Below are 27,435 nucleotides of genomic sequence, written 5' to 3'. Positions count from 1 at the left end.
GCGGGGATAGTTGGCTGGTGCACTCTATTATATGCAAACTCTTGGCGATCTGCATGCCTGGTCTACAATCTACTTTTTTTTATCCACCACTTGTATCGAGTTTAGCAACACACCTACGATGAACGTCATCCGGTCTCACTTTATGTCGATTCTTCGATACAGACTTTCTGGTGGGTCTCTAGAACCACAAGGATATGGGCAATTCGAGATGCAAATCGAGATGCCGAGGATTGATAGACTTACCCAATCTTTATACTCAAGCGGAAATCGTTCCGGGTTTCCGGCCCTATTTCCGGCACACCCGCTCCACCGAGTCCACCCAAAGGAGCCTGTCAACCCATGCTCCAATGTCATTTGTTAATCTATAATCTCGCGTACACCTCCAGTATGGAGTAACCGGATCGCAATGTCTGTGCATGCCCGTGGGACCGTGTCACTATCGTTGAAGGTACTAATACACGGCACGGCCGAGGAGGGTCACCTTGTCTCGAGTAATGCTTCCAAATACCCTGGCAGTCGGCAGGGGTCGTTATGGGACATCTAACTGAAAATTCGGATTCTACGCCGCGAGACCCTACGTTCGAAATTGACTGGGAACAAAATGACAAGGAAAATCCAACTAACTGGCCTTTGTGGTATAAGTGCTTCACTGTTTGGTCTGTGTCACTTACTACAACATGCGTGTAAGTTCTACAATATTTCCCCTTCACATAGTCCATAGCATAGCCCCCTTGCATAGAATTGACAAAGTATCTAAACCTCATTTAGAATACTCTATACCACGTCATACACATCTGGCTCCCCGGGAATCCAAGAATCTTTCGGTGTTACATCTCGGATAGTGGTGCTGATCGGACTGACCACCTACATGATAGGTCTGGGGCTCGGTTGTCTAGTGCTGGCACCTCTGTCTGAAGTGTATGGAAGACGAATAATTTACATCAGTACCAGTGTCTTGTTTACTATACTGGTTTTACCGGTGGCACTGGCACCAAACTTCCCGGCTGTCGTTATCAGCAGGTTCTTCGGTGGGTTCTTCGGCAGTGCCTCGGTAGTAGCTGGACCTGGCACTATAAACGATATAATCCAACCCAAGTACAGAGCGTTAGCATTTAGTCTATGGAGTCTCGGGGCAATGAATGGCCCGGTTCTAGGTACAGCCTAATCCCCTTGAATCACTGCCTTAGTTATCAGCCTGACAGTATCTAGGCCCTATTATCGGCGGCTTTGTCTACCAGTATCTTGGATGGCGTTGGATCAATTGGATTGTGCTTATATGCGGCGGGGCATCAACTGCATGTCTTTGTTTGGTGAAAGAGACGTACGCACCCGTTCTGCTCAAGAGGCGACGAAAAGCGAAGCAAATCGAAACTGGTGATACGCGATGGTGGACAAAGTATGACAGCCAAGCTGAAGAAAGTATCTGGAAACGGCTGCAGACTAGTCTGAGTCGACCACTCATAATGGCTGTGTTCGAACCTATATGGTGAGTATTTAAGACCGTCCGCCTCTGCGCCACAAACAAGAAGTTGAAAATACAGTTCATGCTAACTAAATAGTTTATTCTGGAACGTATATGTTGGTGTTGTCTACGCAGTGCTATTCCTCTGCTTTGTCGGGTATCCAATTGTGTTTCAGCAACTCCGCGAATGGTCCCCCGGACTGGCAGGACTTGGCTATTTGGGAATTGGCACTGGTATTGCCCTAGCTGTATTCTCAGAACCACTAGTCCGCAACTTCCTCATCGCAAAGCATCCACCCGATCCAGTCACAGGAAAAATCCCACCGGAGGCTTTGGTGCGGCCAATATGCATTGGCGGCATACTGATACCGATTGGAGAGTTCTGGTTTTCTTGGACCGCGCGACCACCTGTCCATTGGATATCATGCGTACTAGCAGGTGTCCCATTTGGGTTGGGGAATGGGCTCGTGTTCATCTATGCCACGAGCTATCTCGCCGCCAGCTATGGTATGTATGCTGCCTCTGCTATCGCTGGAAACTCGGTTGTTAGATATGTGTTTGGCGGAGTATTGCCACTTGCAGGCTCGAAGATGTACAGGGCAATGGGGGTGAATTGGGCGGGTACGATGTTAGCATTGGTGGAGGTATTTCTGACATTTATCCCATTTGTTTTCTATCGATATGGCGCGAGGATCAGGCAGCGCAGTCAGATGGCTTCGAAGATGATCTAGCTGGCTAGTCATTGGTGGCAAAGTTAGGATCGGCTATACGTATTAGTACTTTGGTTCTATACATTAACTTCTATCAACTTGACTTCGGGATATATAGAATCAGTTACTATTCTTCTCTTCTTCATAGGAATTCGATGTTGTGCGAATTACTCTGCGAGTGGGCTATATATATCAGTACTGGGGACTATGATTGAGCACAAACAGTCTAGGAAATTAGAATATAACTATTTCCCTAGAAGTCATCCTTTAAATACGATTCTTGGTGCACTGCACTTCTGAATATATAATCAGTGTCAGTGTTACTCGACTAAAATACTATATGGCGTCAACGCTGTTTCTTGAACAACTGATACCTACACGATCCCGAACACTTAGTATATGAGAGTGTTAATCCTTATATTAGGCCAATTGGACATATACTATGTAAATGCCACACTTTTGAGGTCAAAAGCCACACACAACCATGATCTTTCTATTGTCACCCGAAGTTACTCCGTATTGCGTCAGAACATGGAACAAGCGACTCCATTCGAATAGGCACGAAATGAGTAACTGTCTTACTAGAGAAATATCAGATGCTAAATTCATCAATTACTAATGTTTCACCATGTACTGACTCATTTCGCCATTGCACGTACTTGGCACACAACCAAATGCATGTTGAACTTGGCACACGGAAATACCACGGAATTGTGGGAGGATTTCCGTCTCCGAACATCGAACGTGACCCACACCTTCCTATTTGGGTTTATCCACAACACCTGAATTCCTCCAGTTCTGGGCAGACCACAGCCTAGAGTGTTTTGGTAGCTTTCCTAGCAGTGCAGATCAATTATATCTATGTGTCTATCAGTTGTGCCGGAAACACACGGGCAAGTCCGTACGGCAGATAATTGCGACCACTATCTCCGAACAAGAATCGTGCAATGTGTCCATTGCCAGCTATCGCATTCTGCGACGCCAGGACCCATATGCAGGTCGGCAAAAGCAGCCGGCTTTGCATGGAAGTTCCGATTCTCGACCCATTCAATTTCGGTCGGATGCCGAATGAGGTTATCGTCTACGATATGGTCCAGCTCTACGATGAGACCAGAGAGCTATAAAGAAGTTGAAGGCTGTCCTCTCCCATCTTCTCCATCTACCAACCTCAAGTACTTTTACAGAAGAGAAGAGCCGTCATGAGTCCTCTATCAGGCAAAGTCGCTTTCGTCGCAGGTGCCAATGGCATTAGTGGTTTCGCAATCATCGAGCACTTAGTTCGGCAGCCTAAGACTGAGTGGTATGTCTTGACGGCAATTGACTACATTGGCGAAGTGCTTGTTAGTCTAACAAACCCGATATAGGTCGAAAATTATCGTCACCTCCAGACGCCCCCTGGCATATTTCTGGCCTGATCCTCGTGTGGAATTTGTGGCCGTGGATTTCCTCGAACCGGTAGAGAAGATCGTCGCAAAGCTGAGGAATATCTGTGCGCCTGTTACTCATACATACTTCACCTCGTACGTGCACCATGATGACTTTAGGGTCCTGAAAGAAAAGAACGTACCCTTGTTCAAGAACTTTATGGATGCGGTGGATGAAGTCTGCCCGAATCTGGAGCGGGTTTGCCTTCAAACTGGTGGAAAGGTTAGTCTCCTGTATTTTGGCGCTTCGCTAAGGTACTTGGATTTAATATATAAAAGTTGACTAAGACAACGCCAGTACTACGGTGTTCACCTTGGACCTGTCAAGTTCCCTCTATCGGAGGACATGCCGAGATATGACGATAAGGGTTACAACTTCTACTACGTCCAGGAAGATTATCTGAAGGAGGCGCAGAAAAAACGGAACACATGGTCCTGGAACGTCATCCGCCCGAACGCAATCAATGGATTTGCTCCCCACGGTTGGTCCATCTGGCAGTATCCGAGTACATATCCAGCTAATGAATCTTTGGTATTCCACAGCAAACGGAATGTCCGAAGCCCTAACCGTGGCAATCTACATGTTGATCTGCCGTGAGCTTGGCCAGCCTGCTCAGTTCCCAGGCAACGAGTATTTCTGGAACTCTATCGACGACAATTCTTACGCGCCTAGCTTGGCTGATTTGACTATCCACGCTACGACAAAGGACCACTGCAAGAACGAAGACTTCCTTCATTGCAACGGAGATGTCTTTGTGTGGAAATACCTGTGGCAGGATGTTGCCAAATACTTCGGCGTTGAGGTATGTTATCTCGTATATAAAAAAAGACCTAATCGTGAACTAACAGCCATGACCTAGGCCCCCGAGCCTCAGTTCAACAAGGCCACCGGCCAAGCCGATACTCTCAACAACGAAATCGACATGGTAGAGTGGGCCAAAGACAAGCGTCCCATTTGGGAAGCCGTGGTAAAGAAGTACGGAGGTAAGGTCGAAGCGTTCGACTGGGGCACCTGGGGCTTCTTCAACTGGGCAACCGGCAAGTCTTGGTGCACAATCTCATCCGTTAACAAGGCGAGGAAGTACGGTTGGCAGCGGACAGACGATACCTACGAAACCTGGATTGAGACCTATCGGTCTTTTGAGAATGCAGGTGTGTTGCCTAGCCACACAGCCCTTTAGAAGTATTGTGTGAGTGGCGGTGACAGTTGGACAATATATGCATTCACGGCATATGAGATATACGTATTGGAAGAAGCAAAGTTAGCGTGACTAGACGTATAGGATAGAACTTAGATATGGTATGGTTGATCGGTTAATTAAGACAAAGTCTCTGTAGTAGACAACTGCACTTTTGTTGACCAATTTGTATCTCTCTATCAAAATACATATTTTTTTAATGCGATGGTACTATACTAACTTGTGTGACATGTCTAAGCAAATGATAGCGTGTCTATAGACTAGCCCATAAAGAGACCATGGCATAGTAAAACGACTTGCTACAATCCAAAGCCTATTCTATAACACCTAAGCCCACAGCTTATCCACATCTCAACACAGACCAACCCTCGAGCCTAAGACATGAGAGCGCAACCTAATCCTCCGGCGGAAGCATAACATTAGACCCTAGGTCGGTCCCAAACAAAGACTCCAACCATCCCATCTCCATATATGCTGTTCCATCGTGCTGCATCTCACTTTGCTGTGTTCCGGCCATCCATCCATATATATGACCTCCAGGTATGAGGTCACTAGTAAGACTCTGCTCGAAGTCAAAGTCCGCGGTCACAAGGTTCGTTGGCGCGACGGCCCATCCTTCGGAGGTATGCTGAAGCTGTGTTGATGGGGTCATTGAATGAGAAGCATGCATAGGACTCGTGGTAAGGGAAGTTGTGTTTTGATTCGTCAGAGCCGAAATGGGGATATAACTACTATGTACAGCGGATGTGTGACTTGTAGGATTCTCAAGAGGAAGGGTCATGGATGATGGCCAGGTTCTGGTGGAGGTTGTCTGCGGGACAGTCTGGGTGTCTCCGCTATAGTTGCGGGATGATGACTGTAGCGCGGAACGACTCGACGCTCTCGTTCTTGAACTAGATAAAACGGACGAGGTGATCTGGTTCAGCCTCCGGATTGTTCGGATCATCTTTCCTGAGACCCATGTCTTGCGGCAGTAGTTCTCGAGTGAGATTGCAGCGTGGAGTGTTATGTTGCCGTACGTTGCTTTGAAAGAGGGCTCTCGGATGATCAGGCCTAGAGTGACAACTGTAGCGCCGACTAGTGGGTGGAGGAAGGGAAATGCAGATGCTGTATATTGGGGGATTTGTTTGAATTCTTGAATAATGTTGCAGGCAATTCGGATGCAGGTGACTTCTGTTTCGAGGATGTCGGCGATGGATTCCTGGGGTGAAGCCCGTTGTTGGAGGATTGGTTTTCGGATGAGCAGGCGGAGGGACAGCCATCGCTGGGTATGTGGTTAGTAACGAAGGAGTGATATACGGGGAAGGAAGTAAGATGTAGAGGCTTCATACAATTCGCATCAGCATCTGCTGCTTGGCTAGCCATCGAAGTGGGTTAGTTTGCTCAAGATTGGGCGGCTCGGATTGATAGCTATCGGAGAACTCCGGCCGTACTTCCACTTGGGCTCGGGATATGAGTTGGTCTAGGTATTCTAGTAGACTTGAGCTGGGGATAACGTCCGTCATATTTGCGCCGTAGATAGCCTCCCATATCTTCCCCAAAACTCGAGAGTAGCGGGTGGTCGCAGATAAATATGGTATCGGTGTAATGGGATCTTTCGAAAGTGCTGTTTTGATGTCGCTTTCTAGCTCATTGCTTGTCTTAGAGTCTTCCTTGTACCGGGTGAGCCATTCATCGTCCAGATTCTGGGGATGAGGCGCATCAACATTGACATCCTGTATCAGGAATGGGTGACCCGTCTCAATCGCTAATCGGCGATCGAGTGCATAAAGTGACCACCATAGTCGCCGAATCATCTCATCGTTGAAAACTGGCATACGTCGGATGACCTTGGACCGATGAAAGCCTAGATGATGTGCATGCGAGATGGCGAGCGCTAAGAATTTCTCCGCTCTTTCATTGGCGTCGAGTCGAAAAAGATATACCACCTGAGGTAGTCACTAATATATTAGCATCGGACATGTATTGCGATTCTGGAGTCAGATCAAATACCATCAAAGCGTAAGTTTGCAAGATAATCGTAGGTCTTGAACACGCCCGAAAGCAGCCTACAAGGTCTCCAATGAGGTCTGTTGCCGCCTCAAAGATACTCCATCCAGCAGAGTGCTTGCCCTCCTCGCTGCTCACCCGAGGTGATTCGGTACATCTTCCCAGTGCGATACAAACCCATACCTGAGCGACCATCATTCTGTAGTCCTTGCTTCTTTGGAACTCATGCTCCGTGGAGGAGAAGCCAGAGTTCCACATATTTGCGTAATTGGCCCACAGACTTGGAATATGAAGAAAGGGGTACAGGATGTGAACCTCGTCACAGAAAGTGTGCATGTATCCATCCCATTCCTCCTTGCGTGGATCGATGCCGTATGCATTCAAGACTTTCCGTATATCGACTGCCTCACGCGTCTCTCTGAAGCCACCTAGCGGGGAGCTTGGCGCTGTTAACGATGTACCTGACACCTGGCAGGACATGGGACGCTCTGCATTACCATACGTCACATCCGTACGCTCCAGATAGCCCTCAATTTGATCCAGGGTGTGGGTAATAGAGGATTCACCCGAGAAAGCTGGTACTTGGGATCTAACAACATCCGAGATATCAGAATTCACAGGCCGCCTTGCGGTAGCACCCTGCGGACTTGTTGATCCATGGATCCCTAGTTCTTTGTCAACTGGGCTGTCTTTGTCGCGACCCACTGACTCCAAGACTAGGCTTAGCTGATGCTCAATCCGACTCAGCCGGGACGCGAGGTCTCTTGCAGTTAGTCTGATCGTATCGTCAGCTTGACCTCCTTAGATGGGCGCAGTAATATGCTGAATACTCATACTGATCATCATGGTTATGAAGGCCAGCATCCGCATTAGCCAGCTCCCTGTCGGCAACTCCAGACTCCGTCAGCCCGGTTGGTCTTCGGCGCCGCATGTCCACTGTTTGCATGAGGCAATCTCGGCCATTGAGGACACATGGTCGACAGGGGATGCATCCATCACACTAGAATCATTGAAAGGCCTTAGGGACAGATCACACAATGCATTGTGGCTTTCTCACTTTGATTTTTCTTCTCTGGCATTGTCCACTGGAGAATAGACGTGTGGTGTCAGCGAGGTTGCTGTGACTGAGTATTTTCTGGTTCCGTACCAAGCTTTTGACACGTATTTTCCTCGTTTGTGGCGCTTTGGAGCAGGTTCAGTTGGCAAACCCTCGTGGCTATCGGAAGCCCCATCATCATTCTCCCGGTAGTCCCGAGGTTGTTGCTGCTGGTCAGCAGTTTCCCTGTCGCGCTGTTGTCGCACCATTCTATGGAAAGCATCAATATAAATGCTCTGCGCTAATGAAGCTATGACATTTCGCTGAACTCGATCGCTACGTTGAGTGACACTGGAGAGTATGTCTCAGAGCGACGATCTCCTAAAACTCGTGACGAAAGCCTCGCTTAGTCATCGCCTGCTACACCGGAGTAAAGTACCGGAGTATTGTCGTTACTCTTGCTCCCTACTTCATTAGTTTATGTTTATATAGATAGTTATTACGGTATCAGGTTGTTAATACTGAGTCTGCAGTTTGTGCTAGTACTTACCCGAGTAGTTAGATGTTTGCTAAATCTGACTATTGACACGGTCATGACGACCACAGCCAAGAAAGCTACTGTAATATAGTATCAAAGGGCGATCTATAATCAGCACAATTTATCACATTAGCAGGTTTCATCAGATACCAATATCCGTCTGTCCGAAAGTTACGTAGCAATCGTCGCGCAGACGGGGACTCAAGCTCTGGCAAATGCAATATCAAGCATTTCAGCAACACAAACAAGACTTTGATCGCGTACACATGTCAATCAATAAAATGAGCTAATTATAGTTCACGTACTAATGCTGTGCAACACTCAGTGCTATTCCGTAAGGCAGGTAGAAGGCCCTTGAAGACTCAGGGTCCAGTGCTGATCACTCACCTCTTAGGGTTAACTCCGAGGTTTATCTGAATTCGTGGTCGTAGCCGAGCATACCAAAGCCTTTCGGAAGCTTCCTGCCTTCGAATCGAGGTTAATGGAGATCGAAGTGGCGTAAAGCTTATTGCTCATGGAATGTCCTAATTTATCCATAACAAGTATGACATCATCCTCCTGCCTGTCGTTCTCTGTGCCGAGTTATCCAAGATATATCCATCTATCGTACCTCATGTGAAAGGATCGGCATCAGGAATCGGCCCCACGGGGTAAGACCCCCCTCCAACAAGTTCAAACTGCGAACAACTTGCCACAACAGCTTTAGGAAGGACTCTGTTCCACCCCTGTTCCCCCCTCCCTACTTATTTGCGTCTTCTAGCAACTTTTGCCGAAAGCAATTGTATTCCCATCGCAGGGCACGTGACCGAGAGCTAAATTGGCCTTGAGCTCAGCCCTTGCGTCTTTGCTTGGGAAGAGGAAGTCCAACAAGTAATCTAAGGCACTCTTTTGAATATGTCAAAAGGTAATGCTGAGCACAGCTCATTCAAGTTAGAGGAGAACGAGAACGAGAGCGCTTTTGCTCCAAAGCCGACATTTTTTCAGAGATGGAAGGTCCATATAAAAAAATGGTGGTGGCTATATCTGATCGGTCTAGCCTGTGCTGTCTTGGTCACTGTCCTTCCAATGTGAGCTTCACTCCTGAGTACGTTCTGAGATCCCAGTTAATCGGTCAAAAAGTGTTTACGTTGGAGTTCCTCGCTTTGCCAATGATCGCATCAATAAGTACACGTTCGACTTCGACGGCTTGTCTATCACAAATCCGACGCCAAATTCGTTCCATGTGCGGCAATCGCAACAGTTTCATGTTGGGATGGGTAGTGGGCATCTGTCTGAGTTTGATGCTTCCATGCACTACTCGGGGTCTGATGCCCCCTTTGCTGTTCTCCCTTTCCCCCGCATCGACTTCAGGAACGATGCTAGTCTCGACATTGACCAGGACTTGGACTTGTCTTGCGTCAGCTGTTTCTCAAAGCTGGCTGAGGATGCAGTCAGGAGCGAAGAAATATCAGTTCTGATCACTGGAAAGCCAACCCTCAAGGTGCAAGCACTGCCCACTGCCCATCTGGACATTCATAAAACGGTGACTTTGCCAGGTACGTTATTACATACGTTATTCTCCGACGTTTGACATACGGCGTATCAGTAGACGGCTAATGGCTTTCACTTTAGGACTAAACGTTGAGGGTTAGTCAGTATGTATCGGCATATGCTATAATCCTACTAATCAGTTGTCGTATTCTAGAATTCATGAAGCGTGACGACGCTTTCAACGTTACCAAGCTTGATCTTATAAATCCTCGTACAAACGATGGGTACAATGTAAACGCCACCATTGTCTTCAATACTCCAGCCGCAATTAGTGTTGAAATGGTAAGTTGTGATTCCACTCCGACTAGCAAGCTTTTAACGGATGAAACGTTTCTTTTCACCGATTGAATATATGCTAAAACCTGGTCAACGAAGGGTGCCGTCAGCTTCAATCTTACCATAGATGACTCGAACCTGGGGTATATTGACATCCCGAACCTGACTCTTCGGAACGGCACGTCCACGGCGATTGTGCTTGGTGATTTAGATATAAAACTTCTCATACGAAAGGGATTATGGGAGAGTAGTAATTCCAACTATGGAAAGGTCACGATCGGTATCCACGGCAATCGAAGCGTGTACAATGGGGAAGAAATTCCCTACTTTACAGCGGCCGTCAAGGCAATCTCGGCATCGACAACGATTAACTTGTTTGATTATGTCTCGGACATCCTAGGCGGGTGATAGAATGTTGTGTTCCTGTGTCATTTCTCGAGAGATTATTTCCCTTTTTTCTCTTTTGATTGCTGTTACTATTACCAAGACTCATATTTGCCTTCTGCGGTTCACAGGTCGTGGGCGTCATGCTTCGGGGTAGACAATAATAAATATAGCTTTAGCCGTGAAGGCTTCTAAAGGGGTAGGGTGGCTGCAGTTATAGTTCATCTTCAGCTTTGATGATTTTTAGATTAGTTGATTTCATACCTCGGCATACTTCTAGAATTTGTATGTCAAGGAGAGGTTGGATCAAAGCATACAGGCATTCTAAGCTTAATACTGCAGTATGTACGGAATTCCGACTATGGCTGGAACGGGTACGGAGATAGGACTTAAGGGTGGAGTCTTATTGGACGAAAAACGGATGCTCCTCGGAATTCCGAACAGAGACATTGATCAATGTATTGATCGCCTCTCAACCAGTGCATATATAACGTTTGACAAGTACACCGAAATAAATCAATAAATGAACAATATATCTCCTGATCCTAGTGATAGCATAAGTGCTCATTCATTCGCTGCTTTTTCTATCATTTGCAACACAGAGAGTGAACTGTGAATCCCCGACATCTTAACGATGGACATCTTACTTCGTGAAAGCTCGTTCGGCCGGTTACTGAATTTTGCCTCGAATGGCCAGATATTTCCACATCGTGATCTTAATATTCCAAAGCATGAAGAAGCTACCAGTTCAAGCTCCTCTTGCCCTGAAGCCCCTCGCCACGTATTGGTCGATTTCAGCGGGCCCAACGATCCGGATATGCCCAGAAATTGGCCCACGTTAGCCAAGACAGTCGTGATGGTGGATGTTATGCTGCTAAACTTCAGCTTCTATGCGGCGTCGGCAATCTTCACACCAAGCATTCCGAGGATTGAAGAGGTCTTTGGCGCTACCACTGCGGAGGGTACGCTGGGACTCTCGCTTTTTGTTATTGCATATGGCATTGGGCCACTCATTGTACGTGTATTTACTTGTTTGGTGTCAAATATAGACTAACAATGGATCTACCTAAGCTTTCACCATTATCAAACCTGCCCTCTATCGGACGTACACCAGTCTATGTCCTCGGTTCTCTTGCATTTTGTTTGTTCAACATAGGCACTGCGCTAGCGAAGAACCTGCATACTATCCTTATATTGAGATTCTTTGGGGGCTTCATTGGGAGTGCGCCGATTAGTGTAGGCGGTGCTACGCTGATGGAGGTATATGGACCCACCGAGATTCCGTATGCCATTGCATTGTACGCAGTCAGCGGAGTTTGTGGGCCGATTTTAGGACCGGTATGGAAATCACCCAGTTTGCTTTCTGTGCTTTTACTTACTGCGGCATGATAGATCCTCGGGACACTGGTAATGTGCGTGTTCAACTCTCCTTACATGGCAACCCCATACTGATAATCTGTGGTTAGAGAGCGTTGGAAGACATGGACTGCAACTCTATGGCTTCTTTCCGGAGTCACAGCTTTCACTACCGTGTTTATTTTCTTCTTGTTACCTGAGACGTTGTATTCGAATATCCTTCTTCGTCGAGCACAACGGCTCCGTGACCAGACAGGGAATCCGGCTTACCAAAGCCAAGCGGACATCGACACCCCGCAGTCTAACCTTGCGATACGCATAGTGAAGCAAACGATGGATGATTTCAAGCTATCTTGCATGGACCCGGTCATCCTGTTTGTTAATATGCACACTATGTTGATATACGGGGTACTCTACTTGTGGTTTGAATTTTTCCCATTCGGTATGCCACAATGCAAAGAACCTCTCTGCATCTACTTACAACCCCTTTAGTTTTTGACGGAATCTACCACTTCACTGCAATCCAACAAGGCCGTAAGTATTCCTCCAGCCTCCTCCAGCCTTAGACTAACACTCCCTTAAGTTGCATTCTTCGGTATCCTTGTCGGCGCAGTCGTGTCTGTCATTACATACGTGCTGTGGTTATATTTCTCTTACCAGCCACGAGTTGCGAAGCCAGAAGCCATTGTTGAGCCCGAAGCCCGCCTTGTCCCCGGACAGGTTGGGGCCATCTGTATCCCAGTTTGTCTCTTCATGTTTGCGTGGACATCCCGTGAAAGGTAAGTCCATCATAGCAGCGCCTCTCAAACCAGACACTAATCAATGATAAAAGCGTACACTGGATCGTTCCTATCGTCGGTACAGCCTTCTTCGCACCGGGATTCTACCTGACCTTCCAATCTATCCTTAACTATCTAGGAGAGTCTTACCCACGATATGTGGCAAGTGTATTCGCCGGCAACACATTCTTCCGAAGCTCATTCGGCGGAGCGTTACCTTTAGCCGCCCCAAGGATGTTACAGTCACTGGGCATTGGGTGGGCGTCGAGTACTCTGGGATTCATATCCATTGCCATGGTTCCTCTGCCATTTATCTTGGAACGCGTAAGCAGCCCCGCTATTTCTTGAAGACCAACATTTCTAATGAATGACAAATCAGTACGGCAAAAGACTCCGCTCATGGAGCAAGTATGCGAACTAGCCACCTGACCACCTATATAACGCATGACTGCCCTGCAAGAAACACCTTGTTGTATAGAAAGGAAGGAGGGCATGATTCCTGGACACGGTCAGGGTGTTGAGACGATGCCGTCATCACTGGAACCTCCATCCGCTGTCATGTATACGTACCAGGAATTGTCTCCTCCCTACCGAACTACCCCGAAAGTAGCCTTGAACTGAGGGGCATATAGAGTCGCTTTAAAACGGAACCCTGTTTATCTGGCGTTGAGATATCAAACTGCATGTTACAGTATAATCTATGTCTATAATAATAACCCTTGAAGAATTGACCTCTACCTGATCAGATCGCAAGGAAGCTGCGATGGGATACTGCTCTAAAAATGCTTCAACGACCACCCTCGACGAATTTAGAAGTCGCGATCCAGTTATAGAATCATTCAGCGTGAGGGCTACGCCCAAAATGATCCGACATACAAACCTCCCAGAAATCAATCCCGTCTTAGATCTATCGCCAATAACATTTTATCTCTATTCCATATCCACTCCGTTACTACAACACAACACTCCTTCCCAAGTCCCTCAAGAAAGCCAGATATGGCCCCGAGACGCATCTACACACGCACCACCAAGTACGACACGTATCGTCCACAAGACAAAAAAGGCAAAGGCAAACAACCCGAAGCAAAAGAAGAAGACTTAGGCAAATACTGCTACGCAAAGGTCACAGCAAATGTCGCACGTAAAGATGGCTACATGATGTTTTATCAAGCCTGTGGACGTCTCATCATACAAGGAAAGTGGGAGATCATTCACCGTACGACCTTATATTCCGAGGATGAAATCAAGGCCGAAGATGGACACACCATGTCGGTTCTGGTGAACTCGAATGGGAGTGAGCCAACCGAAAACGAGATCTTGGAAAGCTTTTGGAAGGCTCTTGAACCGGCCCGGAAGAACATCATGGAACTTAATAAGAAACAGTGGGACGTGTTTGAAAAGGTGTTCAAGACCGCTGTAGAGGCTGGTCTTGAGGGGGTTCAAGTAACTCTCTTGAAAGCAATCGATGATCTTTTCAAGATCGATTTGCCTGAGGAGGCTAGCGGTTCCAATGGGGCTTGAGCTGGGTGGACGGCATTTTGTGGACTTCACAGTGACCATTTTATCCTTCGAAATTGCTGGTACTTGCTATTTTCTTTCCTTTGGACAATGAAGAATTAGAAATTGAGGATGGGAGGGGCGGTGGTTGAGCAAAAGTGGAACAAGATTCTTTTCATTACTTGTATGATCATTATGGTCGTATACTCTTTTGTTTTTCTTTTTAGTCGATGATATGGAAATTCTGGATCCAGGGTTACTATCACGTATGGCTATTACTATGTCAAAGACCAGCTAAAATTAGCAGAACAAAAAGGGTCCATTCACGTCCAGCAAGAGCACTCAAGTGTAAATTCTTCCCAGTGTGCAAGACCCTTTGAAGATGGTAACCCTATGACACTTCATCTTGATGTCGTTATTAACCCAAGTGCCAACTAGACGAGCTAATCCACTCATGTTGGATAGTATATTGTAACAAAAGCAAGGATGTATAACCCACATCTCTGGCTCTAAACGACACTAAAGCTAAGTACGACATGAAGTGCATCCGGTGTTGCAATTGTAGTTAGTCTGCGGAAGGCACTTATCCTTGGGCAGTATCATACCAAGTCGCATATTAATCCAACAAAGTAGCCGATGTTTGCCTTGACATCTAATCTCTCCGTGGTGAAGACTATACCCGGATGCTACAGCCTTATCCAATATTTGCACAGTATACAGAATAATAGGAACAAGGGGAGAAATGAAGTAAGGAAGAGGGTCAAGAACCTAGTGTCAAAGATCCTCAGAGGCACTTCTGCTTGTATCAAACCTACCTGTTCTATACTGTTCCTGGATCAAGATACGGGAGTCTCTGCCTTTCACTTACTTCGTCTAGAGCTATCGCAGTTACCTCTCTATGGTAATATTCTCACCACTTATTATACATAAGTATAATTCCAAGTACCCCGCAGTCAGCTTAGGCTTTCCCCTTGGCCGTGATGTACAAAAGAACTTCGAGGCCTGTTTTCCAAGATACCTAACCCTCCTACCAAACATTCCCGAGTCCCGCTCCATTTGCTGGCATTCTCTCTCTCGCAATATAGTCTCCTCATGCGGTCTCGGTAAAAAGAAAGAGGCACATGCCTTGACATAGATTTGTTTCAGAAGCCCTTTGTCCATCTAGATATACCCCATTAATATAATGGACTTTTACAACAGATCCCTTTGTTTGAATTCCCACATATAAGCAAGGTACGGCATTGTAGCCGGATAATAATCGTTGCAAGTCTCGTTGTACTGAACATCAAAAGCCTCATTATAGAGAATTGGTATGAAACCAACAATAATTCAGTAGCATTCCTTAACCTTTCTGAAACCCTTTCAGGGAAGTACCTAATGCAAAATCCTCGTAAGAAAGTATCCTTGTTCTTTATCTGCAATTGTACCATGGAAAGAACCCAGAGTGGGACGGACCTACTCCTGTTGTCTAGCATTTCTTTATACCAGCCTCTGTGGCATTTTACTAATTAACATAGACGGGATATGGCACACTCAAAATTGCATTATAGAACATTACATCACTGGGTTGGTCTTACGCTTGGTCAAAGGCTCATCATATGGAAACTCAACAACTAACGACATCTTCCATATAGATAGTCTATTCAGTCCAGAAATGGCTTAGTATAAATACCCTCTTCATTTCCCATATGTCCTTCCACCTACAGTCACAACCATCTACTCATATTTACTTTAGATCACCATCTCAAACACCACTACCTATCCATCAACATAAAATGGATAATCCGATTAACGAGAACCTATGTGCGGTGTTCTTTCTCGAAAAGAAGAAAGACAGTCCCGACGATTCGCAGGGCAGGGTACCTAAGAAGGATGCGGATTTTTGGAAGCTGATACATCAGCTCGTTAAATCCGGAACATTTAAGATCCTTGACAGACATGCAGTACCACCAGACGCGGATAACACTACTGTTTATGTGTGCCCCCTATATGGTGAACGCGGTGTGTGGAATAGACAAAGAGTTCCATCATCATCAAGTGATGAAGACCTCATTCTGGCTTTGTCAGTCCATGCTTTGGAAAACCGTCTAGAGGCTCTGCAAGACGATTTGATAGACCTGGTGGCATAGTTTACCATATACACGGGTGTATTAGGCCGAAAACAAGTACCTCTGTGTGCATTTCAACAGCTACTCGAGGTACCAGAAAAGATATATCAAAAAAAGATAAAAAAAAAAATAAAAAAAAAATAAAAATAGAAATAAAAAATAAAAAATAAATGAAAAGGGCCGATAAGGCCAAACCAAACTACATTGTTTTGCATTAACTCGTAACTTCTAGCTAATAGTATTATTGATTTATGGAAGTTCATCTATCCAGCACATGGTAGGTGAACCTGAGGAGCTCTGTATTGATCGGGCTCCCAATGGTCTTTGCGGAGATTAATCAATAAATGCAGTTACGCGGCTGGTACTAAGATTCCCATGTTAACTGATTCGAAGAAGGATTGTATCTTGTGGAATCTTGGGCTAAACGAATATGTGTCTTAAAATACTTTTGACTGGGGAGTAAAGATAAAGTGAACATTTGTGGTTATCGTTGCATTTACTGTATGGTAGGTCTTCGAGATTTGTGGCTCCACTAGACTCTAAGTTGCTACAGGGAATTCACATGTCGTTGTGATTGTTATACGACAACTTCAATATGGAGGACCCATATATTCCAGTAATAATCAATCTAGGAGCTCATTCTTCGTTGACCTGTAATCCCCGAATCATTCAACCGTGAACCCGTCCCCTGGTGGGAACAATCCTGCTGCATTTTCCAATCACCGATTCATTTTAACGTAGTATGAAACATGTTGATGAAAGATGGACTGAGAGGTGATAAGGCACTTTCCTATGTCCTTCAAAGTACAAGAGCTGTATTGCAATTTCCAGTCGAGGCAAGATATTGGGCATTGGGCCAGGGGCTTAGCAGAATAACCATTGGCAATACCCGGATACACTTCTATTCCTTCGGTTAGAAGACAACACATATAGGAGTGCCTGTATTCTCGCTGGTTATATAAATGCAGTGATGGAAAAGCCCACGTAGTTGTGGAAAATCTGCGAATGCCGCTTCGCATAAACTAAGATCCCAGAAGAACAATCTGTTACAGAGAGATTGTCTACCGACATTTGGTATTTATCTGGGTAGGAATGGTCGTATATGCAAATTCCAGGAGTCACCCACTGCTGGCAAACTGAAGCTCCCATTTATCTGTGATCAGACGGTATATACATAATTAACACTGCGTGCCTCACTTTCAGTCACCGCACAATATCTTCCCAAAGTCTTCTTACTATGTACCTTCTCTCCTATATATCGTCCAAGAAAACCTCTTAAGACATTAGCACTCTTGGCTGAGATCAAAACCCATCTCCAGTCTGCGATCACGAGAACAACGAATGAACTTCTATAGCCAAAAAGCAGCGAAGTGCCCACACTTAGGTAGGCAAAATGCCTTGGTTTACACGTGTTCGAACTGAGTTTGCTCGGAGGGTCAAGTCTGAAAATCCCACGGAAGCAGAAAGACTTCAAAATATCGAATTCTTAAAGGAATGTTATTCGCTTCTCGAGCGTGGGCAACTGATCATCAGTCGACAGATACATCCCCTAAACAGCAAACATGATTATGAGGTAAGATTGAAAGACTGGGCAGAGGGCTGGGGTGAACCAACGCCGAGATATGCATCCCTCTGTATGGAAAAGGAATTGATACAAGACATCAAGAGCTATGAATGCACTACGATGTCGCTCGAGACTGGAACTTAGTTCTAAGTGATATGAGTTTACCATATCCCGGTGCTTGAAACCGCAAGTCTTATGGCTACTTCAACCATTTGAAAGGTACATAATATGAAGGATAATTGTTGACACCGAGGAATTGTGTAATGCTTGGTTATGACATTCTTTGTTTGCCCATTTAGTTATCATGAACGACAATACATTTGCTCTTCTTCTTGAATTTCCTGACTCCGCTATTGTTTCTGACAGGATTCCTCTAGATGTAGCATTAGAGCCCTTCTGCAATCTAATATCCATATCCTGGTTTTCAAATACTATAGGCAAATTCTAGAAAGACATTGCTTTCACAATTCTCTTGTCCTAACACTGTGTGCTATAAACGATGCATCTTAAAGCCGGAGTATCTGGCAGCTGATTTGTCCTTCTCTTCCCACCTATTCATCTATGTATGTTATTCTTCAAAGAGAATTGATTAGAATACCCCCACTCCTTCCCTGATCAAACACCCAGAGACACCGAGAGGTCACGGTCAAAATCCCCATGTTCTTGATACTTGGCATGTTACTGACTATATTCGGGCTGAGAATGTTGAATGTTCAAACCTGAAATACTCAGCAGGAGTTCGTCTAAGATCAAACCTATTAAAACCCCTCTAGTAGCTGAGTAACCCAGTAAGTTCTATACACTCACTTACAATCTTGCGAAATCTCCCAGGAAGTCCCTCCCTTTGGAGCCTCGATAGAACTACTGGGGGGAACTAACAATGCAATAAATATCCATACAGAGGACCTCTACTTCACAAGGTTTGATCAACTTGGCTACTTAAACAGTTGCCGGCCATATGCTTCCATCCCCTATGTTTACGTTGTATGTGCCGGACGGTAGAGCCTTGCATGGTAGCTATTCCTTACCCCGCGTGTTGTGACGTGGCAGAGTCACCACGCGAGTCATGGTCCTGATGCCCATACTCACGGGCGCTATGCTATCACTTTCTCTCTCTCTTTTTCTTCTGTTCTTATTCATACTCGGTTCCAGTGTACTCCCGGATCTCTACGACCTGCGTTGGAAACTTCATCCCATCATCTTATCGTCCCAGTTACTACTCTTCCGAAAGCTCTTGTCTTTTTCTTCTACGACTTCCTCTGCTGCTGCTGCTCCTATTTGTGGCCCTGCTTTCGCTAGGTAGGCATGGATAACAGCACACCACAAAATGGACACCAGTGGGGGTCTACACCTACTGCTGACCCCTTGAGTACCTCAGCCGGGTTTGGATTCTACTTCAAAGATCATGCTCCTTCTAGTCGCAGCTACCCTGGCATAGATGAAGACTGGGGGCGCCTTACACCACCCTTGGCAGTACAGGAGCCCGAGCCCGTGCCCGAGCCTCCGACTGAACTAGAACCAGCGCCAAAACTACCCGACGATCCACTCTATAATAACTGGAACTATCTTAGTTCTAAAGACAGGAAGAAACGGGAGAAATTGCTTATAAAGAAAGGATTGGCTATTCCCGGGAAGGACTTTTATTGGCCTCCTCCTCCTCCACCCCCAGAGGTAGTACAAGAACCTGAGCCAGAGCTGCAGCCAGAGCCAGAGCTGCAGTCAGAGATGCAGCCAGAGCCCAAACTGCCCGACGATCCACTCTATATTAACTGGGACGACCTCAGTTCGAAAGATAGGAAGAAACGGGAGAAATCACTTACGAAGAAAGGATTGCCTATTCCTGGAAAGGACTTTGACTGGCCTCCTGCATCGCCGAAGCTTATAGCTGAGTATCCTGTCGAGGTTCTTGAGGCAGCACCAGAACCAGAGCCTGAACCCGCACTCGAACCAGCGCCTAAACCCCAACTCGAACCAGAGCTAGAACCAGCGCAAGAGCCAGAGCCAGAACCAGAAAGCCCAGGGCCAACCGTATTTCCTCCCCAACATGAGAGGACCGTCTGCACCAAAAATGTAGCCACGGGATCCGGCTTTCTCCTTTCGTTGCTATCAAAGTACGCTTACCCTTTATTTACAGAATTCTAGCTAACATGACAAAGCATCCGAGTCACTGGGGCATTTTCGGACCTAAAAATTAACTGTGGAGTGTCAACCTTTAATGCACATTGTTGTATCGTATGTCCACAGTCTATCGTCTTCGAAAAAGCCGTCAAGGACGGACCAAACGAGATCGCAATCATCGATCATCCTTTTGTCATCAAAAAGATGCTTGACTATCTCTACCGGGGGGACTATGACGAGCACGAGCTCGCCATTGAAGCCCAGAGATACCAAGAACAAGGTCCCACACTTTCTAAATATGCCAACGCTATGATGCATGTTACTGCTAACAAGTACGCCATCAGAGGGCTTAAGGACCTCGCCGAGAAAAGGCTAGTATCAAATCTCGTACATCAGTGGAATGATGCGAACTTTATTCAACTTATTGAGTATGTCTATGGGCTGCGTACTCCTACAGATTCTACACTGCAGATTATTGTCGCGCAATTTGCCGCCCGCCATGTTTCTACTCTCAGAGAGTTTCAGTCATTTCAGGGAGTTCCTGAAAGGTTCCCTGATTTCATGTACAGATTCTCGAGCGAGCTGATGGAAAGGGTGGTACAACTGGAGAGGAAGGCTTTATAGGTGTCTGCGTTTTCCTTGAGCCCCCGGACTGTGAAGCTGAATATGTGTCTCCACCGATAATAAGTGGTCGTCAAATGATTGTATGGCGTGATTTACCTGTCCTAGATGGTACTTATAATATATACATGAACGCTGGCAACAATCGAACCATGGTAGCCACCCCGTCCAGATATCTATTTCAGTGACTGCGGGAGATCCTCTAGCAGCAAGTAATATCCGGCAACAAGACACCGAGGGCTATCATTGATGTACTTAACTGTAGATAACACTTCGTAGCCTTTGAGAAGCTGGAGGACTTTGCTCAGCTTGCCATGATAGCTCCCGCGGAACTAATTGATGTAATTGACCCAACAGGCCTTTCTCCCTATCTTTATAACTATACAATCAAGCTAGAAACCTCTATAGAAATAGAAGCGACTAGAGGGACTAGAAAAAAAATACAAGAACGCCGAAACCAACCTAAGCGCGAAAAATCCCTATCCGACTGCCGATCCATATACATGTCACCGTAAACGTAAACCATACTTGCAGAAAAGGGTAGAATCGTGACTACAGACATTCCTTGGTGTTCCCAATTGGCTCCCCGAAGTACCACTGGCCCAATTGGTTGATAACAGCCTCGTCCTTTTTACGAAGATCAAAAAGCCGGGACGGGCGTACTACCACAGAGCTGCCGTCGAAATATGCTTCAACTAGCCGAACACGCTGGAGCCCCATAAAGGAAAAGAGAAGAACCTATGAAATCACATTAATTTAGTCATTTTATTTTCTAAATGTACTCAAGGGCTGGGAGGTGAGGCAAAATAACCGGTTGCAGTCATGTGGTCGATGAAGCGAGCTCGTCTCATTTGCCCGATCATCAAGTGCAGGGCCGTCATTACTTCTCCTCGCAGAATGGTACCGTCGGTACCGTTTAGATTATTACAAATCCTGGCTTTCACGTGTGGATGTGGACCCTCATTGACCTGGTAAGCGTGTATGGCTACAAATTCAGGAAAGGTATGGCAATGCAAGCCCGCAAAAGGAAACGGCTTATCGCCAAGACTGGTTCTTGTGTGAGAAGCCAAGGTGCTAGGAATACAAAGGAAGTCATCAGGACGAGTTACCTGATACTAGACCACGGCCCATTGAGAGCCTGGTCCTTACTGAATAAAGTGCAGTTGCAGGTATAATGAGTAAAATAGTCGAGCATGTTACGTACACAGTCGATGGGCCGACTGCACTTTGTGTCATTTGGGTCAAACTCATAAAACCCCGGCGGCGCTCTCTTATCATACGAGTCATCCGGTTCTAGCAACAGGGAGGCACGGCATGGAGCAAAGAAAGTTGGGTCGAAGTTGACATTCTTGTCTAAATCCATAGGCGGTATGCTGATATTGTGCACCCTCCCTTGATTTAGTTCGAATTCGTGTTCTTTGAGACCTGCAACAGGGCTTGTAAGGGCACGTAGCACCTTCCGTAGTTCCCCGCGCTTTAGGGACTCGGGCATAGGCATGATAGATATCACAAAGAGACGTATGGAGGGAGAATTTGAGTCCTTTTGGCTCACAGAGAGGAGTCAACGACGACCGTCGTGACCTTTATAACCCGGATGATGTCTCTTAAGACTTTAAAGAATTTTTTTTTTGTGGTTTTGCCGCCAAGGCGGTGGTCGGACGTTGGTTGCTGGAACGATTAGTGTCTCACAAACCTATGCATCTTATATACCACCTGGATTAGCTTTGAACAGCCCACGAGATACTGGTCTTTCGGTGGAATATCGCACACAATAGAATAGTAATAACGACACAGAGAGATTATATGGGCAAGGACAGGGATATTCAGCAAAGGCGTATGTGGCGAAATTGACAAATTGATCACAGATATTGATGTCAGGCGGAAGATCACTTTCAGATGGCATGTACAGGGAAATCCCATACAAAGACTCTCGGCGACCTCCAAAAGACTTCAGGAAAACAAAGGACCCATTGACAACGAAGGCTATCCCCATCAACACCGGCACATTAATCCATTATCATTGCCTGTTACCGGCCTGGGGGTTTAAACGCGGAAATTGACTTTATTATATCTCCAACAAAAGGAATATTGCACCTACATTGTCATTTTATATATCAAGATATGTGGAAATGTACTGGTTCATATGCCCTCTTCAAAGGGATATTCCACAAACGAATATGTTTGCCACCCAGGAGGCCAGTATAAAGAGCGCAGAAGAAAATATAAAAGCGAACATATATTGTACGCTAGACTCTCAAAGTTCATGCCGTTTTCTGTCTCTCTTTGAAATCACCCAATACGTTACGTATCTCAAGAGCAACTGAGAGACTATCAGAACTCAGGCTTTTTATACTATAATGCCTTGGTACGCAGTTCTTGACGCATGGGATGATTCAAGACATGACGACAGGGGCAAAGACATCATCGAGATACAAGCAGACCGCACAGAAGCGGTCCGCCGGGCCTTTGAGCGTGCCGAAAGACGGAACTACACTTTTGAGTTCAAAGATCGTCGTGACCTGGGTGGCCTGGGTGGTTCTGGTAACCTTGACGAGTTTCTGGTTGAGCTACGTCAGAACGACCGGAAAGTGGAACCAACTGTGAAAGATATGATGGATATCGTTATTCCTATTGTCGAAAGGCAATTCCGCATAGAGGACGTGTACCTGGAACGATTGTGCATTATGGATGACGCGGGAGCCCTGACATGGTTGGAAGAGTTGAACCCAATGCATCAGCTGGCGTGGTCGAGACTTATCAAAGAGTTGGAAGGGAACGAATGGCCGGGGCTGTTCGGATACTTGAAACGACTGGTGGAATACCTATCCTTAGCTTCGGGGACATCGCATTGATACCATGCCTTCTTCTTGTGACGAACGTGGGAGGGGGATAGCAAAGAAAAGACGAGAAAGATATTCTTGATAGGATCCAGGAGCAACATTACCAGATCTTCAATAAACGCGCCTTGTGCTACAGAGTCTTTAATGTGTTATGTCCTAACCAATTCTTGCTTCTCCATTCTTCCCTCGTTCATCCTTGTTTAAGAATTGTAACAAATGTAGATCGAAACACCTTTCATCCTATAGATCTATGTTTTACTAAGCTGTATCTCAGTCCAGCTATTATTCGTCTAGGTAATTGGCTAAGGATGAATCATATAAGAAGCTAGTAGCTAGAAGACTGAAGCCAACATCTATAAGGGGCTGGGATTCCATGCCATGGTCTCCAACCCTACATGATATAGATAGCTTTAAGCGACTTCCCCAGCGCAGTGTACTAAGGATTGAATCAATTCGTTGGACAAGGCGCGTATCTGCCAAGACTGCTTCGCAGTCGTTCAGTGAATAATTGTACATGCAAGTGGAGAAAACATACTCCGATCGCCATTGTTCTAGAAAGCAACTGTGGCATGGGCGGAAACCTAAACATCTACCTTAAGGATTAATACTTAGGGCTTAGTGGGTTACTAGAATCTTAATTGATTGACGGCAACTCACTATCGAGTGGAAGCCAGAAATTGCATCAGCCAAACGTAATCAATCGGAGAACTGAACTAATCTAATCAATGATGGAGATCATCGGATATATCCCCTCTTCGCCTTTCATGATTAGTGATCAACTAGGGCTAACCTCATACCACTGCAGTGCATCAACCCACCGGACCGTTGGAAAGTGTCCACGAACTAAGAGTGATATCCGTGAATCGATAAAGGCTCTCTGAATAGAAAGGAAAGCTCTTCTCAAGCAATATTTTATTGTGGGAAACGACCTTTGCCATGACAATAGTGAGGTAATTTCCACAGCGGGAAGAGTGCTAACACTGACTTTAACCCTTCAAGAGTTTATATCCAAATTCATTTATGTGATGGTACAACATCTACGAGCAAACAAAACACAGCTGGCGTATCAACAGCTGATGCTCCTAGTAGACCACCCACAGGTCCTGTAGTTATGCATTGAGAAGCACGCCCGGATTCTGTGCAAAGCTGCCTTGCGTGTTCCGCGTTCGATAATATGGAGCAATGTATATGTATTACCAGACATGAGCTATCGGTTTAAATGGATATAAGAGAAATGGCGGGTGGGGCTAAGGAAATTCATGAGTCAACACAACCTGGGGTAGAGACGAAGGGGGTAGAGACGAAGGGGGTAGAGACGAAGGTTGTAGTGCATGACACTGTCCACTAAGATTGATTGGCTCCATGACTCGCTATGATACGTTGAGAGCTTTTTGGGGCAGTTGATTGGTGAACTCTTCGAACCGAAACGCGCAAGTTGGGGGTGATCTAGACTCCGGCTTGCCCTAAATGAACTACCAATACCCCAGCCGGGTGTCAGTGGCCCCGTAGATTAAAGCCTAATCCTTGCTTCAGCCACTAAAAAAGCCTCATCCTTCGGCTAGGTGAAAGCAACATATTGGGATTAGTGATCCAAAGCCGAGAGAAAAGATTACTGAAATGCAGTATACTTGAATCGACTGGGCGTCTAAAATTCTGCCAAATTCTGCACTATGTTGGGTCCGGAATTTCCTCAAATGAATTTAATTCTCCTTCTAGGGCTCTTACAAACCCAGTTTCGAGTCCCAAACGTGACTGTGCCATGGCATTTCTTTAGAGAACAATAAGCTGTTAATATCTTTACTCCTCTACTCTAGCTCAGCTGCTGAGCGCTCGATCCCAAGTTCAGGCCCGGTTGGCCTCAGTGACCCTATTACCACTATCCCAGTATTTTCTGTATACGGGAAAATGAGCGAAGACAATCACGATGCGCCGACAGTCACCAATGACAGCCTGTGCCTGACGCCTGACCCTGAAGTCCAATCCCTGCAACATGACAACCTCAGCGCGAAGACAGCCAAAGTTCCTTCCAGGAAGCGTGGGCGGCCACGCAAAGCTCTTGGAACAAGGATGGACAAAAATAAGAAAGACGTGTGTCAACGCTTTATTTTTAGTTTCCCTGGTTGTAAATGTACTTATGCTGACGCATTACAGCGACGACGGACACAGGTTCGCCTGGCACAAAGGGCTTATCGCTCCCGTAAAGAAGCCAATGTTGAGTTTCTAAACAAACGTGCTGCACAGTTGGAGGCTGCAGCTCAGAAGATGGGCGAGGCGGTAATTACATTCAGTGATACTTTGTTCCAATCAGGGGCTCTCACCTCACGCCCTGATCTCGCCAGGCATCTACGGGAGACGGTACAGATATGTCTATCTTCGGCAAAGGACATCGGGGATGAAGATAGTTTCAACACTGCCACGCATGATGAAAGCCCTCTGCTCTCCTCTTTAATACCGATAACACCGGGTCATTCAACTCTATCTGAGAGCGAAAGCCCACCATCCCTCGCTACAGTTCAACCTTCACCATGCTTTTTGAGATATCATCCTAGTAGCCTATTCTTTTTCAAACCGGGCGATGTCGCTATGATGGAAGTATCAGACTTCACGGACCAGTTAAGGATTGCCTGTCTTTACGAGGGGTTATTGATACTTGATAATTCGTCCGTCCCTTTAACTACCTTGAAAAGGCCGTTTCGACTACTTTTATCCCTTTTTACTAGGGCGAGTATCACCTCTATCTTTAGAAGCGCCTTGCATGCTAGGCTACACAAGAGATCGTACATGAGCTTCAAGGAGGTCCCGTCTTGCCTACCCAGCCATGCTGGGCAACCATCGACTCAAAGTCAAACAACGGAATGTCAGTCTGCGCTTGACCAGCCACAGTCAATCAGTAATAGCCCATTACCCAGCTTCAACCCGCAGGCTCTAAAAGAAATCGGCGGAGATTGGTTTGACGTCCAGGAGTTGGCGAACTACTTGCAAGAAAGAGATACGCGCCTCCTTGTTCGGCCCCCGAAAAACATGACCGATTCCTCCTCCCAGTCGGCGGTCAACGCCCGTGCTCTGATAGTTGGTGAGTCTTCTGTTTGATCCTTTCCTCTGGTGGTGACTTGGTAGCTAACTTTACTAGCGCTGGTAAGCAAGGCAATGTGCCTCGGTCACAGTCCTGGTTTTCGACGTAGCGATGTGGAACAGGCTATTAACATATGTACCTGGCGCGGAGCTGTGTGAAAGAGGTCTGTATATGCTTACTCCATACGTGACTTTATTATACACAGTGTTGTCCCCGAGTAGTGGTTGTTTCATTACGCCATCCACTCTATGCCGATCACTTTGTCATGAGGAAACGTGGCCGAAACGGCTCTCAAACGTATGGGTTGCGAGACTCATTTGTGCCTCGATGATGTTTTCCACATTAAGGGCCGATATCTATTCCTTTTGTAAGGTACCCAGACATGCTAAAAGCAATTATACATTGGGCCTTTGTCATCCGCTTCTACAGGCAGGCAACAGACCTTCGTGACAGATCTAAAACACCATAAACTCAAGATAAGATAAGGTTCATATGAGCATTAGCAAAGGCAAATGAAGTATTCAAGAGACTATTTCTGTCAGGCTTATAGAAGCTACCTGACCCCCAAGTGGTAGTTGATCAAGAGCAATATTGAATGTTGCATCTCGTTGCTCTGCTCCACGCAATAGGGATTTCCCAGGGGGTTCTCTAGGATTTGCGGTGAGGTGTACTGGGTGGGTCCCGTCGACTGCTGAACCGGGGGTGCGGGAAGTCAGGAAGTCTACGGTCAAGCCGTCTTTTCTCCTTTTTCGAAGTGGTGAGTTCGAGTCCAGTCGGTGGGAATATATGAGGCCATTGTTTTGAGACTGAGCCACGTCTTTAGAAGGCAGCGATGGATGAGATGACAGGTAAGCCCTACGGCTCAGCCACATATTGATGCATAACGTGACATCATGGCGTGCATGGCTTTTACCATACGGTACGTTCCTTA

The 27,435-nt window shown here is 46.1% G+C and overlaps 11 protein-coding genes across 11 annotated transcripts; 9 read left to right on the top strand and 2 right to left on the bottom strand.

Moving 5' to 3' along the window:
• Window positions 1-31: 31 nt before the first annotated feature.
• Window positions 32-2,515, top strand: F9C07_2283994 (putative caffeine resistance protein; the record flags this gene model as incomplete). The annotated part of the gene is made up of 5 exons (XM_041292356.2): window positions 32-331; window positions 517-683; window positions 769-1,154; window positions 1,210-1,486; window positions 1,560-2,515. The coding sequence occupies 5 exons, from the start codon at window positions 32-34 to the stop codon at window positions 2,191-2,193; spliced, it is 1,764 nt and encodes a 587-aa protein (XP_041146770.2). The 3' UTR covers window positions 2,194-2,515.
• Window positions 2,516-2,831: 316 nt separating this feature from the next.
• On the top strand, window positions 2,832-4,923 carry F9C07_2283993 (nucleoside-diphosphate-sugar epimerase GsfE). Its single transcript, XM_041292355.2, has 5 exons — window positions 2,832-3,472; window positions 3,537-3,819; window positions 3,895-4,078; window positions 4,140-4,399; window positions 4,457-4,923. Exons 1-5 carry the CDS (start codon window positions 3,372-3,374, stop codon window positions 4,775-4,777), a joined length of 1,149 nt encoding a protein of 382 aa, XP_041146769.1. The 5' UTR covers window positions 2,832-3,371; the 3' UTR covers window positions 4,778-4,923.
• Window position 4,924: 1 nt separating this feature from the next.
• Window positions 4,925-8,205, bottom strand: F9C07_2283992 (fungal-specific transcription factor domain-containing protein). Its single transcript, XM_041286086.2, has 6 exons — window positions 7,932-8,205; window positions 7,842-7,869; window positions 7,621-7,784; window positions 6,788-7,559; window positions 6,127-6,723; window positions 4,925-6,059 (listed from the first exon to the last, which is right to left on the bottom strand). Exons 1-6 carry the CDS (start codon window positions 8,087-8,089, stop codon window positions 5,190-5,192), a joined length of 2,589 nt encoding a protein of 862 aa, XP_041146768.1. The 5' UTR covers window positions 8,090-8,205; the 3' UTR covers window positions 4,925-5,189.
• Window positions 8,206-8,747: 542 nt separating this feature from the next.
• On the top strand, window positions 8,748-10,869 carry F9C07_2283991 (uncharacterized protein). The gene is made up of 5 exons (XM_041292354.2): window positions 8,748-9,425; window positions 9,478-9,893; window positions 9,970-9,984; window positions 10,043-10,170; window positions 10,264-10,869. Exons 1-5 carry the CDS (start codon window positions 9,253-9,255, stop codon window positions 10,570-10,572), a joined length of 1,041 nt encoding a protein of 346 aa, XP_041146767.1. The 5' UTR covers window positions 8,748-9,252; the 3' UTR covers window positions 10,573-10,869.
• A 145-nt stretch (window positions 10,870-11,014) lies between these two features.
• On the top strand, window positions 11,015-13,532 carry F9C07_2244723 (synaptic vesicle transporter). Its single transcript, XM_041292353.2, has 8 exons — window positions 11,015-11,563; window positions 11,620-11,886; window positions 11,941-11,960; window positions 12,015-12,346; window positions 12,397-12,438; window positions 12,488-12,683; window positions 12,737-13,007; window positions 13,063-13,532. Exons 1-8 carry the CDS (start codon window positions 11,183-11,185, stop codon window positions 13,102-13,104), a joined length of 1,551 nt encoding a protein of 516 aa, XP_041146766.1. The 5' UTR covers window positions 11,015-11,182; the 3' UTR covers window positions 13,105-13,532.
• A 51-nt stretch (window positions 13,533-13,583) lies between these two features.
• On the top strand, window positions 13,584-14,234 carry F9C07_2283989 (uncharacterized protein). The gene has a single exon (XM_041286084.2). The coding sequence runs from the start codon at window positions 13,680-13,682 to the stop codon at window positions 14,202-14,204; it is 525 nt and encodes a 174-aa protein (XP_041146765.1). The 5' UTR covers window positions 13,584-13,679; the 3' UTR covers window positions 14,205-14,234.
• Window positions 14,235-15,955: 1,721 nt separating this feature from the next.
• Window positions 15,956-16,309, top strand: F9C07_10385 (uncharacterized protein; the record flags this gene model as incomplete). The annotated part of the gene is made up of 1 exon (XM_071507400.1): window positions 15,956-16,309. One exon carries the CDS (start codon window positions 15,956-15,958, stop codon window positions 16,307-16,309), a length of 354 nt encoding a protein of 117 aa, XP_071366688.1.
• A 2,663-nt stretch (window positions 16,310-18,972) lies between these two features.
• F9C07_2283988 (uncharacterized protein) lies at window positions 18,973-20,830 on the top strand. Its single transcript, XM_041292352.2, has 2 exons — window positions 18,973-19,963; window positions 20,009-20,830. Exons 1-2 carry the CDS (start codon window positions 19,158-19,160, stop codon window positions 20,592-20,594), a joined length of 1,392 nt encoding a protein of 463 aa, XP_041146764.1. The 5' UTR covers window positions 18,973-19,157; the 3' UTR covers window positions 20,595-20,830.
• Window positions 20,831-21,331: 501 nt separating this feature from the next.
• On the bottom strand, window positions 21,332-22,191 carry F9C07_1591341 (uncharacterized protein). The gene is made up of 2 exons (XM_071508235.1): window positions 21,701-22,191; window positions 21,332-21,638 (listed from the first exon to the last, which is right to left on the bottom strand). Exons 1-2 carry the CDS (start codon window positions 22,087-22,089, stop codon window positions 21,374-21,376), a joined length of 654 nt encoding a protein of 217 aa, XP_071366687.1. The 5' UTR covers window positions 22,090-22,191; the 3' UTR covers window positions 21,332-21,373.
• A 757-nt stretch (window positions 22,192-22,948) lies between these two features.
• Window positions 22,949-23,443, top strand: F9C07_2233182 (uncharacterized protein; the record flags this gene model as incomplete). The annotated part of the gene is made up of 1 exon (XM_041286083.1): window positions 22,949-23,443. The coding sequence occupies one exon, from the start codon at window positions 22,949-22,951 to the stop codon at window positions 23,441-23,443; it is 495 nt and encodes a 164-aa protein (XP_041146763.1).
• Window positions 23,444-24,707: 1,264 nt separating this feature from the next.
• Window positions 24,708-27,325, top strand: F9C07_2159751 (uncharacterized protein). Its single transcript, XM_071509291.1, has 2 exons — window positions 24,708-25,519; window positions 25,583-27,325. The coding sequence occupies exons 1-2, from the start codon at window positions 25,337-25,339 to the stop codon at window positions 26,519-26,521; spliced, it is 1,122 nt and encodes a 373-aa protein (XP_071366686.1). The 5' UTR covers window positions 24,708-25,336; the 3' UTR covers window positions 26,522-27,325.
• The last annotated feature ends 110 nt before the right edge of the window (window positions 27,326-27,435 follow it).

The sequence above is a fragment of the Aspergillus flavus genome, chromosome 4 (assembly GCF_009017415.1).
Source record: "Aspergillus flavus chromosome 4, complete sequence".
Lineage (NCBI taxonomy): Eukaryota > Fungi > Ascomycota > Eurotiomycetes > Eurotiales > Aspergillaceae > Aspergillus > Aspergillus flavus.
Note: the sequence above shows the minus strand (reverse complement) of the source record. Positions and strands in the feature narration are given on the sequence as shown.